Here is a 15,278-nt window from a genome sequence, read left to right on the forward strand (position 1 = left end):
AGGGATCTAAAGGGATAAGACAATGGCCCATAGATTCATGCAACCTCTTATCAAAAGGTGGTTGAAAGGTTTGGAAACTCAACCAATAAAAATTCAAAAAAGTCCCTAAAGTTGTTAAGCCAACGAATAAGAAAACGTTATTATAAACTTTGAGGACTAGTGTAATGAAAAGCCCATTTCCTCTTTCCCTGAAAATCAGGATTGTAATCCAAATCGGTTATTTGAAGCAAAAGTGATAATTGAGTAAAAACCGGCTATTTTGGGAACTAGCCTGTTTGGTAAATCATATATCAACGACACCGAACTTTTCCGCCATTCTTATTAAGCATTGCTATTATACTGAAACATAAACATACATTTTAATACCAAAACTAAAACCTCATCTGCAACGGATAATAAGCACGTAATATGAAAGATATAAATGCAATGTGACATGATCTTATTTTATTAGTTGTGGACATGTGATCATAATCAAATAATAATAACACAAATGACATGATAAACACAATAATCAATTAACAGATAAAACATTCGTGGCTGGTGAGTAGATGACAGCTGGCCCGAGTCTCGAACCTGCAACAGCAATGTTCAAACAAAAAGAAAGTTTTAACCTAATAGGATAAGTTTCTTTATATGCTTTAGATCTCATCAAATAGATTTATAAAAATGTGAATCCTAGGACAATTAGAAAGATCTTAAGCTGCAGAGATGGACAGACAGATATCGGTTTACTTTGCATTACAGATGATAATTTTGAAATATTTAAATCTGTAATTTTAGGATCTGAAGAGTCTAACAGAGCAAACACTGTGAAGACAAATAAAGTCACCAGGAGAAGTGCACCAGCACCCGGCACTTTTGCAACTTTTATGACAAAAAATCCAACTGTATCTACATCTAAGGTCAGTATTTGGAACTTCTACTTGCCAAAACGCCAACTGTAAGTACAGCTAAAAACGATAAAAACTTAAAAAGTAACTATTAAGTTGATCCTACTTCTAAAGCATTGATTTAATCTATTACCTAATGAATTATTATTACTTACCATTTGACTGACATCTACTTTTATTGGGAAGGTTTCTAGGCCAGTTTAACAGGGATTTTTGTTCAACAATATTAGTGATTATATTGCCGGATATCCGGCCCAACCCTATTTAATATTTTTATGGCCTTCAATTACTTCCTAATGTGCTTTTATATTTTGACTAGCGACTTCGCCCCTAGCCTCTGTCCCACACCCAAAAGAAAATAGCTAAAAACCATCAAAGGACCAGTCGGTATATTCCCTGAAGAGTAGAGCCCAATCGGTTCAGTGGTTACTGAGGAGATCTTATGCTTCAGACAGACATCGTTCTACTTTGTATCACAGATGTTAAATAAAACTGTGTAACTTCAGGACGTGCTGGAAGACTGGAAAAGCCCAGAGTTTCGAGCCCATCAGCTGACCAAACTCAACAAGGTTCTGAATGAGGGAAAGTGGGGAATTAGGTAGGATCAAAATAATTGTTATATATTGCATCATATCATAAACAGCTTTTCGCGGATATAAGATGTACAGTTACAAGATTAAAACCAGTTTCTTTTAGCCCCGAGATACCGAAGGCACAGGCTAACAAAACTGGTTTTAAAATTATGTTTGTACATTTTTATATTCGTCTAAAACTAGATATAATTCAATACGCTACAGGTTTTTTTTCAGTATGGCTTGGAACCGGTTCTAATCCAGTGGATATTATATATAGTAATCGGTTTCGAAGCCATACTGGAAAAGATTTTATCATAAAATGTACCTAAATTGTTTGTGTTCGTCCATTTCTGCAAATCTTCAACACTGTAACAGTGTAAATTATTGCAATAGTACAAACTGCAAAACCTTTAAAAAATACTGTATAGGTACAAATAAAGGTAAAAGTCGTTTTGAAAATATATACGCTTTATGAATTATTAACCCTTGACATATTTAACCATTAATATCTTATTTATACGATGCGATAAATAAATAACTATTTTGTCTGTCGTAGAAGTGGAGATAACATGGAGAAAGAGGTGTTTAAAACAGCTGCCAGCAAAGATGCTTACATGCAGGGCATAGCTAATCTAGGTAAATCAATTTGAAATTATACTGAAAAATGCGCCTTTAGAGGCCTCTAGAGGCACTATAATGAAGTATATTGACCCTCCGCTCTACATTTTATTTTTAAAATAAAAAAAATAAATATTTTTGGTGTGGGGGGGGGGGGTTACTATTAAATCATTGGTGCTTTCTCACAAGGTGGTTAGCTAGCACAGAACACCTAATATAACCTAACCTGATATAACCTAAGCACAAACTCGAAAAACAACCAAATCCATATTCATTATTCATATACATTTCAATATAAGGGGGGGGGGGGGGCTGTGACTGACCAACTAGGCAGTTTGAGGGAAACTGCTAAATCATTCTTTACTTTTTTTATCTTTAATGATTTTTTTCAGTTTCACATTTCGGTGGACAAACTCCAATTTCTCCAGCAAAAGCTAAACAGAATAAAGGTAGGGATAGTTTTATTTTAGCTTTTTATTGCTTAGAAAGGAAGGTATAATGAGACTGTAATTTATACTGGTACACAAAGTTTCATAGATTTTGGTGAATTTTGATTGGTTGGTTCAAAGAATATTACCTATTCTAAAGAAGTTTTGAACTGACCAATCAAAATGCAGTAAAGTTACCATAGTTTTTGATCCAACGAATAGATAACATTGTTTATAAAACTTTGGGTGCCTGTGTAATTTACGGCAAATTGTCCCCTTCCTCACTGAACCCATCTTAATATTTTAAAATGTAGTCCTTCAGGTATCAACTATTCACCTTTGATTTTGAACGATAGACATAAACATGTCTACGTACCTAATAATATTAAGTTTAGTTGTTTCAAAGTTAATAGTACCTAATGTTATAATTTTTAGTTGTTCCAAAGACAACCCTCCAAGCTAAAGAAAAGCGTAGATCCAGCATTCCAAGACCAAACAAAGCAGCACTGGGTACTTTTGCAGGTTTGTTTTCATTTTTAGTAGAAAGGCTCAGGAAGGGAGGGGACTTTGGGCTGTCTATTACACTAGTCCCCAAAGTTTTATAACAACGTTTTCTTATTTGTTGCCTTAAAAATATTGGATACTTTTATTGAGTTTTAAATGGTTGGTTTTAGTGTCCAAACGTCTCTACCACTTATGAAGGTGACACTTTTTGAAACCAAAACTAAAAGTCAAAGGAACTCAACTAAATAAAGAGTTACAGCTCTGAGATTAGGCATGACGGTTGCTTTAAAGAGGTACAATATGGAACTGTAAAACGGCGGTGGAACCGTCGCTCCCGCCTAAAACCGCCGTTTCCCACTATAATTTTTTTTGCCTTTTCTTGCCATATTAGACAATTTTAAGTCATCTGAAATAAACTTTTTTTTCATAAAAATTTCTTATATTTCCTTATATATTTTCACTTGAAACTCATACACATGCAATTTGTTTAAATACTGACATGTTTGAAATGTGTAAGGGAAATTTTTATGAGCAAAAAAGTTTATCTTAGATGATTGAAGATTGTCCAATATGGCGAGAAAAGGCAAAAAAAAATTCGGCGGGAAACGGCAGTTCCACCGCCGTTTCTTCACAGTTCCATATTGTACCTCTTTAAAGCAACTGCCATGCCAAATCTCAGAGTTGTAACTATTTAGTTGAGTTCCTTTGACTTTTAGTTTTGGTTTCAAAAAGTGTCACTTCCGCCCCCTCCCTTTTAGTGTGAAATTTGACTTTCTCGTAGGCAAAGAAGTGGCAGTTGCTGATTCTAAAAACGTGACCAACAAAGATGTCACTGCTGTTAATAAAGAGATTGATGCTCCAAAAGTTATTCATCGTGACACCAGAAGAAAAAGCTTAGCAGGAAAAATATTGATATAAGTTTAAGTAGCAAAGCAGCTCTATTACCAGGGTACGTAGCCAAGCCCTAGCTTTAAAAAAATTAAACTCACAAATTGTCTTATAAAAATAATACCTAGGTACCTAATCAATATTTTAGAAGCAGAAATTTTCAACTGAGAAATATATGATAATTATAATAACAGATCTACAGTATAGTAGATGTATGTACAGACAACTACCTCCCTTTCTTTTTCAAAGACCTCTTTCGCCTGCTTCTAAATTGGTTGATTTTCAATGACCCAATAGAAGGGTTGCACAAGGAGGTTGAGATGGGGCAATACAGTTATTTCACCCTTTCTCCTTCTAGTGTTTTACTCTATATTCATAATCTTTTGTTATTTACCCTAAGTAGAAAAAGGACAATGGGCTTTTTATTACACTAGTCCCCAATGTTGTAAAATAACGTTTTCTTATTCGTTGGCTTAATTACTTTTAGTACTTTGATTGGTTCATTAAGTTCTGTGTCCAAACGTTCCATCCACTAATTGTAATTACAGAAGGGGTAATTTTGTGTATCATCACTGAGGATATGTATTTATTTATCGGGCATTGTCTTATCTCTTTAGATCCCTGTATTTACCTGATAGATGTAATAAAATATAGCAATTCAATTGCTTTTGAGATTAATTTTTTCAATATATTTATTAATAGTGATCAGAATGAATAATGCTGAATTACAAGTGCCGCTAGAACAAATGAAAGCAGGAGTTGCAAATCTTAAACCCACTCAAGAAGTCAAAGCTGCCTCAAATGCGCTAAAAGTAGCAGCTAACGATGTCACAGATGCGCCTAAAATAGCAGCTAAGCCACCTCTAGATCCTGAACTACAAAGTACAAAAAGCAACGCAACTACCAGGAGAAGATCTGTACCTGCAGTTCCAACAAGAAGATTGTCAGCTGTCGGCGTCGCAAGAAAACCGGTTATGACCCGCAAATCATTAGCACCTTTCTCAAATGATGCCACAAAACCGGTTTTAGCGCGAAAATCCGTAACAAATGAAACTGAGATTCAGAAACTTAGAATTGGAATTGCAAGTTCAAAACCGGTTATAGCGCGAAAATCAGCTGTTTCTATAGATAACACCAAGACAACTGATAATGTTAAAGAAAATAACCAGCCACTTGACGTTATTGACGAATTTGTACAAATAAATGACGAGGAAAACAAAGGTGAAATATTTGGAAGTAGTTTTGTTCAGGGAGGGGAGGGGAGGGACATTAGGCGGTTTATTACACTAGTCCCCGAAGTTTTATGATAATGTTTTCTTATTGTGGCTTAACAACCTTGGGGACTTTAAATCAATTTTGATTAGTTGTTCATTAATTTGAGTGTCCTAACGTTTCAACAACTGATTGTAATCTAGAGAAAGGGTAATTTTGGGTATCATCATTGGGGATGTACATCAATTTACCGCTTATTGTCTTATCCCTTGAGATCCCTGAGTGTAGTAGCATATTATCATTGGATTTTTACTTCTTCCATCAATTCAAAATTTTTTAGATAATGATTTCTTGCTATTTTTATGACCTTGGGAACCTCTAGAACAATGGTTTCCAAAAATTTTGTGTGTCACTCATTTTCATTGTGCTCTACTCGTATTACGTGGTATTGCCATTTTATTTGTCCATTAGAAATTTTTGCATAACTTGAGAGCCTGACTTTAATAAAAGTAGGACTCATTTTCACGTCTTTATATGTGTTTTTTTTGGCTTGGATTCGAACCCTTCAGCAACCAGACGCGACGACAAGCAGAATAGATACTATTTACTAGTTTTAATTCAATTTTTTTTCATATTTAAGATGATGAGAACAAGGATAAAATTTCGGGCGAAGCGAAGGACAAAAGTGCCAAAAAGAAAATGCTGTTCAAGAAAGTTAAAACTATACAACAAACTGCCTCTGATAAAGGTGTGTGCTTTTAAAAGCGGATCTTTTCTATAATTAGGGTCTTTAGTAACGTTACGGATGGCTCTTGTCGTTAATTGGGCATGTTAGAATTGTACTTTAGATCTAAAACTATTTATAGCAGTTCCTGTAATAGAATGGTATGATTTAGAACTATAATCGTTACCATAAGTCCGTACATTCATTCAAAACATATTTATTTTACTTTTTGCCAAAAAAAAATAACATTATTATCCCATTCTTCTGATCTTTGTAATAATGATTAATAGGACAATAAGGTAAAATCCTTGATTATTAGATAGCAAAGAAAATTAAAATTAAAAGTAATATTAATAATTTAGCGCAAGCAGATAATTGTCTATTTTATTTCAGTTTATTTGGATAAGGGGGGGGGGGAAGTTTTGACACATTTGCGTAAACCTGGCACCTAGGCTTTATCTTTGGACTGAGAGGATAGGTTATTAGAGATAAAATCATTCTTTTATGATGAATTTCACGAAGTTTTAAGATTTTTTGGATAGACCTCCAGGTTCCGGGGCTGCAGGCCTCCAGGTGGTCTCTGTACAGGTAAAAATAAAAAAAATAAACTTTTTTTAAAAGTTACAAATCAACTTATAAAACAAAATATGCATCTTTTATCTTCAAATATGTGAATATTTTGTTTTATAAGTTGACCTGTAACTTTTTTCCTGTACAGAGACCACCTGGAGGCCTGCAGCTCCGGAACCTGGAGGTCTATCCCAAAGAAGATAAAGTATAGAATAGAATCCAGGTAGAAGATTCTGCCTGGCTAGCCTGAAGTAAAATTGGAACATTTGAAAGACCAAAACGGCTATAAGGCTGTTAGTAAATAACATGATTTTAGTAATTATTCAGAAAAAATATTCGAAGTAAATTCCTTTTGCAATAATTTACTAAAAGCCTTGTAGCCAAGCTTCAGCTTTCTCTTCCCTATTCACAATGGATTAAAAATGAATTTGATTTGCATTTTAAGCCTTAAAATATTTAATTATGTAAGAAAATTTACAAAAAATATTGGTCACTGTATTTATTATATTTGTTTCGGTACAACGGCATTTGGCTGGCCGTTTACCAGATCTTTACGTACAGACGTACGAAACCTGCTACTTCCCACAAGAGACAAAACCAGCATAGTTACTAATACAATTTATTGTATGAAAACGGTCATGCTGAAATAGAAAATAACAAAATTAATAATCAAATATTAAAATGTTAAACACATGATAAAATAAATCTTGTAAAAGAGAATAAATCTTTTCTTATTTGGAACAATCGTCTTTTTTAATAAAGTAAATATTCATTATGAGAGGTTGCGTGACTTCAAAATTATATTTTAAAATATATAAAATGCTAAGGTTACTTTTTGCTTAAAATTAATCAAAATTAAATACGAGTTTGAAATTCATAAACAAAATCATTATAGACTACGATTAAAATATTCTGATACAAAAATAAATTAATTACTTGGTCTAATTTAAGTAAAAATGAAAGATTAATTTGCCGTCTTTTAAAATTCACTCCATTCCATTAAAAATGCTTAAAGAAAGAATTCTTACCGAAGTTTTTGTTCCTGTAAAGCCGGGAAGCACTCAAAGGTATTTTTCAGTACGGACAACACCACAATTCTGACTATACATGGTTTTTTATCACGCAGATAATCCGCACATTTTGAAAGAAAGATTAAAGATGGCTACGCTTGTTAAATAATGAAATATAGAGGTATAACACCTTGTAAAGGTGACCAACAGCTGGCGCAACTATCTAAACATTCTGTACCATTTTTCTATACTGAAATATAATAAGACAAATATTAAGTAAAGAACTAAACCTCATCTTAAAACATCTGTAACATATTTATTTAATATTAAGCATAATAAAACATGATATCAAATTCATAATTGCAACATAATAGACATGATCTTTATTTATTAAACTATGTTATTGATCATTAATTAATAAAACACAATATATAAAACATTAGCAACCAAGTACAGTTCATCTCCAGGCCATATCCTGCAACATAAGACATAGTTTATCATTAATACCGCTCTCTCCTATCTTCTTGGTGCTGCTCTCTCTTCAGTCGGCGGCGTTCTTTCTTGCTGAGTTTCAATCTACCGAGCTCTTCAACCAGTTGATTGTTCTCAACCCCAAGATCAGATTTCATCTTCATCAACCTGCTGATCAACTTGTCATTGTGTTCGTCTAGAGTGCTTAGATTCCTGTTGTGCTCCTGGAGGCTGGCAATCTCTTGTTTAAGCCTCTGAATCTCAATACCATTTTCTTCCTTTGTTTTTGATTTTTCGCGTTCAAGTTCTTGACGGAGATGATGAACTTCGGCCTTTAGTGCTTCCACGCAGATGTTTAGTTGAACGACTTCCGCGTTTTTCTGAAGGTAGAGTTGATTGATTCTGTCGGCAAAGTTGTTATCACGATTCATAACATGATTGGTTGGATTACCGCGTCTATCTCTGCTTACTGCTGACAGTAGTCGTTCCAGAGCTCCTACCGCCATGGGTGACCTGCTGCGTCCATCTCGATGACCAGTACCTAGTGAATCAGGCCTTCTTCTTGAGATTGTTCTGTGTGAAACTCGGCGATGTGGGGGTTTTCTGGTTTCACTACGTGGGCGTCGATGATAGAGACCACGTGACTTGAGGAAGGACACCATCCTTTCATCTTCATAATAGGATTTAGTTAATCCTAATGGCAGGGGAAGGAGGCTTTCGGTTTCCCCTCTTGCTCTGAGGATTGGCTGGGCACCAAATGCAGAGTTATTGTGTTTGTTGAGCCAATCGCAAATTGTGTTGATGGCATGTTCACTTAAGGTAGAACCTAAAGAGGTTCGTTCGATGAATTCCTTAAAGCATTCAGCATCCACGACCAGATCTCTCCCTTGGAACTTCAAGCAAATTTTATGGAGATTGAGTTGTTGGACGTTGAACTCACTCATGATGACTTTAATTCCTTTATTCACTGAGTTGATCAGGTTCCAATTTCTTTCTTCTTCGGGTAGAAACCTCAAAGTTGAGAAACAAACTTTGTGTGTGGATTCTAAAGTTGCTTCCATTATGTTCCGTACGCAGCTCAGCAAGTCTTCAATGGTGTCGTTGGTGTAGTTTTGGAGTGCTAAGATGGAGATGTGCAGTGGTTTGGGTGATTCGAGAACTTTAAGCACACTTTCTTTAAATTCAGAAAGCGTTTCTTCTTTAACATGAACCCACACACCATCATGTTGCCACAGGTTTGTGTCAAAATCGGCCAGGATTATCCTCCGCGGTGGCTTAGTTCCCTTACGGCTCCTGTTGGCGGCCTGTACGGCTTGGTCGGCAAGGGCATCAGATTCCATCATTCTAAACATAGAAATTGTTTATTTGATTTGTAAATCTTTCTTTTCTTAGCTTAGGCTATAAGTTAGATTTGTAAATTCGGAGTTTAAACAATTTTTAGAATACATTGAGAGAAAAAAATATTATTTGTGAAATAATATTAACAATTAGATAAATAATTATCTGTAATTTTTGGAATAAATCATTTTTGACATGAAACTGTTGTTTAATTGATTAGTTCGTGTTAAAGTTTTAAGAAATTAGACAGTGATTTTTATGTATTTGTAAAATAACTATTCTCAAATCGATTGTATAATGGCAGGGATCTTAGGGGATAAGACACCATTTTTCGAAAAATTGTTTTAAAAAATCAATACTCAAGAGAAAAAAATAAAAAATGTATATAAATAAAAATATTAGGGATCTTAAGGAATAAGACACCATTTATCGTAAGTTGTTTTGGAAAACAATAAAGAGGGACTGATTAAAATATTTATAAAATAATAATAGGGATCTTAATGGATAAGACACCATTCCACTGAAATTATTAATTAGTCGTGTATTTGGAAAATTGTAAGATAATTCATGGTGAATTATAATGATTTACTATGCTGATATAACTGTTGTAAAACTTATATCATTTCTTTCGTTAGGTTACGGTAAAACACAAACATTCAGAAAAAAAAATAATTATTAAAATTGAATATTGTAATCACCTTGATGAGATCACAGAGCACTGAAGATGTGTAAGATGGTTGGTTATAATAAACACTAAAAGAAATAATTATGAATTGCATGTCTAATGTTAACTATTGTTTTTTTTTAATTAACCAATAAAAGCTTTCCACATAGATGAAATGAGTTTCCGTTTATGAGCAAGCGTCGATGTGACGAGAATGCCGGGATACATTTTATCTGAAATGATAAGGATATATTGAAACTTGTAGAGTTAAATATCCTATTTTTGCAAAATTTGGAAAAAAAAGCTTAATGTTTTGCGTTTCTTTTGAAATTTATGAATCGCAATATTCAAATTTATTATAAAACTTCATAATTTTTATAATTTATAGGTGTCTGCAGAATAAGCCGCCATTTTTAATTATCATTGATAAGATATTTTTATGGATTGGAAATATTAATTTCGTTTTTGTTTATATTTAAACAAAAAAGTTGGAAACAGCCGATAATTTTGCTTGTATGATTTTTCAAAAACAAAAATAAATTTCTTTCTTTTGAATAGGATAAGAGAAATGATTATGTCTGGTTATAAGACTCGTTTGATAAGGGTCTGTGTATGTAACCTATTTAATACCTATATTTGGTGCGACTTTTTGTCAAATGTGCCTTTGGAGTTTTTGTTTGGAAAAAAAAATTCTTTTGATTTTTTTTAAATTTAGGTTTGTAAAAGGAGTTATCTTGTGAAGTTTTTGACTGCTTGAAAGTGTTCTGTGGCCATCACGCCTGTTTGTACAACTTGTCTTATTGGCTGGGGATTCACGCCCTTTTTGGTAAGGACATCCGCTAGTTGTAGGCTTCCTGGGACCCAGATCAGCTGTTCAATTTCTCTGGTTGCTAGACATTCTTTGATGATTGCTATGTCTCTCCTCAATCTTCTTTCTTGTACATCTGTAGAACTGTGTACTGATTCCAGTGCATCTTTGTTGTCAATTATGATCCTGATCATGAGCTTGTGGTCTTCACCTAGCATTGCTTTCAGCATTTTTCGTGTGGCGATGGCTGCGTCAATAGCATCATTCGCACTGATGACTTCACTTGCAAGTGATGACCTTGTTTTTCTGTTGATTTTTCCAGATTTCCATTCGATGGCGGCACATTTACCGTTCGTTGGATTGACCAGCAGTGTGATGAAACCTCCTGTACTGTCCACACCATCATTCAGATTGCCATGACTTGCGTCAGAGAATGTCCAGATCTCTGCTTCTTTCAAGTTTCCAAGATTTGGTATTTTTACTTTTGCTACATCTTTCAGCTTAGTGAGAACTTTCTTTGCTTCTTTTAGATGTGTTACCTGGCCACCTTGGAACTTTGTGGATAGGTTTATGAGGTCAAATGCAAGGTCTGGGCGTGTAGACCTGACTGTCCAGTTGATAGTGCCAGTAATTTGTCGTAACATGGTCAGTTCTTCCTGTGTGAGATCTTCTTTAATCTGTGCCAGTCTTTTGGCTTCTATGAATGGGATCTTGATGTTATCTACATAGCTTTCTTGATCTAGGGTGATTCCATCATTGTCTTGTAGGAGATGGAAGCCTGTGTAGGTGAAATTGTTGGCTTCTGATTTGCCAATCTTGAATGATTCCAGTACTTTGGGCAGTATTATGTTATTAAAGAATTTCGTTCCACAGTGTAAGAAGTCATCCACATGGATTCCTATGACTCCTTCTAGTTTACCGTTTCTTTCATAGTAGAAAACACCAGAATCATAGTCGGATTTCTTGAATCCGAGTCTTTTGAGGGTTGATTCTACTCTGTTGTACCACTTCTTTGAGGCATCTCTCAGACCATAAAGACATTTTCTCAAGATCCAGAGTATGTTTGCCTTTTCAGCTTCTTTGGGAGGTTTGATGAGAACGGTTCTGTCTAGGTCATCTCCCTGGAGGAAAGCAGACTGTACATCAGTTGTTGCTATTGTCCAGCTCATTGCTGCTGCTATTATCAATAGAATTCTCAGCGAAAACTTGTGCATGGTGGGAGAATCTTTTGTTACTTGTTCCTGTTCCTGAAAGCCACGCGCTGTGAGCCTGGCTCTGGCTTTGTCTCCCTTTTTCGTAAGAACCCAGGTTGTTGTTATGTGTTCCTGTCCTTCATCAGGTATTTCATCGTATACATGAAAGTCTTTCAGTTTCTGCAGCTCTTTTTGTTTTGCTTCTTTCATTTCAGGGGAGTTTCTGCTTTCTTTGTCTGCTAACACAGCTAGCACTTCTTCAGGAAGTCTTGTTTCAGAGTTGTCTTCATTGTCTGGTTGGTCAATTCTTTGTTCTTCAACTCTTCTTATTTCTAAATCATCCGCATTTCCATTTACTGTTTCTCCTGACTCTAGTTGAAAGTTATACCAATTCGGATATTTTCCGGTTCTTTTTCCACTACTTGCAATGGTTGCATTTTTCCATTCTCCTTGTATCTTTAGTTGTACTTTTTCATTCTTTTTGAAAGTTGGAATTACTTTTGATTTTGTGGTTTTCTTTGGTCTACCTTGTTTGGGTTTCTCAGTTTGTTCTTGTGCTGTGGAAACTCTATTCTCAGAGGTATTTTCTTCTTCTCTTGCAAGTTCAAAATGTTCTTCTTCTTCATGTGTTTCATTTGACTCTCCAGTGTTGTTGTTTTGTTCTTCTTGGTTGTTTTGTGTGTTTATTTCAAACAGTTTTGTGTTGTTGTGTTTGTGTTTTTCATTGGTGTGTTTGTTTTTGGTGTTGTTTCCTTTGTCTGTTTCATCTCTTGTCTCAAGATGTTCTTCTGTCTCTCTGATCTTTTCGGCTAGTTCATCCTTGACTGGGTAAAGCCTGTTTGCATGTATTCTGCAATAAGTGCTTCCATGTCTGATGAATACAACTTTCCCGTCTTGAAAGATCACTTTTCCTGGGCCCATCCATCTGTCGTCACGATCTCTTTTGAAATACACATATTGACCTCTTTCATAGGTATGTTGTGAAGTTCTTATTTTTGTTCGCAATGCCTGCTTTAGCTTTTCGCAACTCTGAGACTTTATGAATGCAATTCTGCATTCATGCAAGGCTCTAAGTTGGTCTTCTAGTGCTTTGCTCCTTGATTTCACTTCAAGAGCTGGCGGAGGTTCATCTATTATGTTTGGCAGAGCTGGCTGTCTACCAAAAACAAGTTGGTAGGGAGTAAATCCATATGTGGTGGTCAGTGTGTTTTTGGCTGCACAGGACCAGGCTAGGGCAGTCTGTAAGTCCATATCTGGGAAGTCTCTGTTGACTTGTACCAGAATGGTGTCAACTAGATCATGAGCCTTCTCACATGTGCCATTACCATGTGGACTATATGCTGGAGTTGTGTGGACTTTTATGTCTAGCTTGCTACATGCTTCTCTGATCACCTCTGCTGTAAATTCACCTCCATTGTCGGTGATTACAGCTTGGGGCTTTTGGAAGTATCTTATCCAATGGATCATCATTGCTGATATTACTTCTTCTGGGGATTTGGACTTGAGGAGTGTTCCAATGGTGTAGCGGGTGAACGTATCAACCATGTAGAGTATGGGTTGTTTGTTCCAAATCTTCAAATCCATAGCCACACATTGGTTAAAATCATTTGAGAGAGGGAAAGCTACAGATGGGCGGACAGGGTTACGTTTCCGCAAGATACACCCTTCACACCCATCTATGATTTTCTCCAGCATTTCATCAAATGTGTCGATCCATTGGCCGGCTCCTTTGAGTAGGTCAACAAACTTTTTCTTTTGGCCGTGGCCAAATTGTTTGTGGATCTTTACCAGCATTTGATACTGCTTTTTGGCAGATGCTGTTTCAAAATCAATTAGCATGATCTCTTCCATTAGTAAAGTGTCTTCGTCATCAGTCTCTCCAAGTAGGCTAATGATATAATGTCCTGCACTAGTGGTATTTATTTTTAGTGGTTTGCCATTAGCAGTGGCAGTATCATTTGTTAAATCTAGTGCTATTCCTACTTTCTTCATGTGGGATTTGGACATAAGGAATGGAATATCCGATTGTATAATGTCGACTTCGAGATCGTGTAGTTGATCGCCTATTATGACAGGGATACTGTAGATACCTAGGGAGGGTAGTGTCTGTTGGTTTCCGAAGGTGAACTGAGTATTACTCTGTTTTGGTCCTAATACCCTACTTTTAAGATGCATGGGGATAGATTGTTTGTAAATTTCCATCCATTTGCTACCTGCGACAGATGCTGTACAGCATGTGTCTAGGGCACAAGAGTTTAAAGCTTCAGCAGTGAATTTGCTGATTTCTTCTTTATTAGTAGTAAAGAAGATAGCTTTTTCGGACGGCTCTGTCGATTCTTCGTCTATGTTTAGAAAGTCGTCTTCGTCTACGTCCTCCCCTTCTATTACAAAGGCTTGTTTTCTGCGGGGTTGGGTATTATCATATTTATGCCTATGTGGACAATTCATTTGTAAATGTTTTATGGACCAACATATTCTACATTTTAATATGCGGCCATGTTTGTCTTTGGGGTTGGCGTCCTCAAAAAAATCTGGTTTAGGGAAGTTACCTTTGTTGTTTCCATTGTAGTTGGAATTTGAGGATTTTTGCGTATGTTGCCCTCCCCCTCCATAATTGGGCTTAACTTTTTGATAATTGTTTTTCTTTGCCCACGCTACGAATGCACTTTCATGTTGTGTAAAGAAAGCCTCTCCAAATTTATCATCGTTGTTGGATAATTCATAGACGTTTGATAACATATCTATCATTTTCCCCCTTACATTTTCGTATAATTTTTCGTCTGTGGAGTAGTCTACAACAGAGTTGAGTAATTCTCTCTGTTGTTTTGTAAGATTACAATTCTCCATTAGGAAACCTACCTTTATATCAGCGTCCCATGCCTTCATGCCATTGTTTTCGGCTTTAGCAAGAAGGTATTCATATTCTCTGACAAAGTCTTCAATCTTCTGTTCTGGTTTTCTTTTGTAATGTATTATCTCCCTGAAGTGTGTAAACTTGGAGGATTTTTTTGTGTATGCTAAATTCTCATCAAGAAATTCAAGAATTTTTGTAAGCCCATCCTCCCTTGCTGCTATTGTTTCGGGTCTTATCTTTGCAAAGAGTCGTTTTTGAATATTTTCCCCTAGCTGGGGGTGTGAGTTAGGAATACCCAGTACTAATAGGGAACCCCTTTTCTTTTTAGGATGGTCAGTTGTTGCATCCCAAAGTACGACATTGTCTTGATAATCCTGATAGCAAGTGAAATCTATCAGTTTCGGGGCATCAACTGTTACCCTTACCTCCGTCATGTTGTAAAAAAGATGAGGTTTGTTACCACTGTCTACCTTTCCTGAAAAAAAGAGTAGCCACGCACCCAAATTTTGCTTTGGTATGACACGGTTTTAT

The 15,278-nt window shown here is 35.7% G+C and overlaps 2 protein-coding genes across 3 annotated transcripts in view; one reads left to right on the forward strand and one right to left on the reverse strand.

Annotated features, from left to right (window-relative positions):
* LOC145305885 (protein FAM221B-like) overlaps positions 1-15,278 on the reverse strand; it is a 519,245-nt gene that overhangs the window by 24,948 nt on the left and 479,019 nt on the right. The gene's annotated exons all lie outside the window — the stretch shown is intronic.
* The window catches only part of LOC145306153 (uncharacterized), a 29,364-nt gene that overhangs the window by 4,508 nt on the left and 9,578 nt on the right, over positions 1-15,278 (forward strand). Inside the window, exons 9-16 of the mRNA XM_080148131.1 lie at positions 781-902; positions 1,397-1,488; positions 2,022-2,101; positions 2,476-2,532; positions 2,947-3,033; positions 3,797-3,914; positions 4,604-5,124; positions 5,756-5,863. Of these exons, the coding sequence (XP_080004257.1) occupies positions 781-902; positions 1,397-1,488; positions 2,022-2,101; positions 2,476-2,532; positions 2,947-3,033; positions 3,797-3,914; positions 4,604-5,124; positions 5,756-5,863 (1,185 nt within the window). The remainder of the gene's footprint in view (positions 1-780; positions 903-1,396; positions 1,489-2,021; positions 2,102-2,475; positions 2,533-2,946; positions 3,034-3,796; positions 3,915-4,603; positions 5,125-5,755; positions 5,864-15,278) is intronic.

This window comes from Acartia tonsa, chromosome 14 (assembly GCF_053477335.1).
Source record: "Acartia tonsa isolate MP-2025a chromosome 14, ASM5347733v1, whole genome shotgun sequence".
Classification (NCBI taxonomy): domain Eukaryota; kingdom Metazoa; phylum Arthropoda; class Copepoda; order Calanoida; family Acartiidae; genus Acartia; species Acartia tonsa.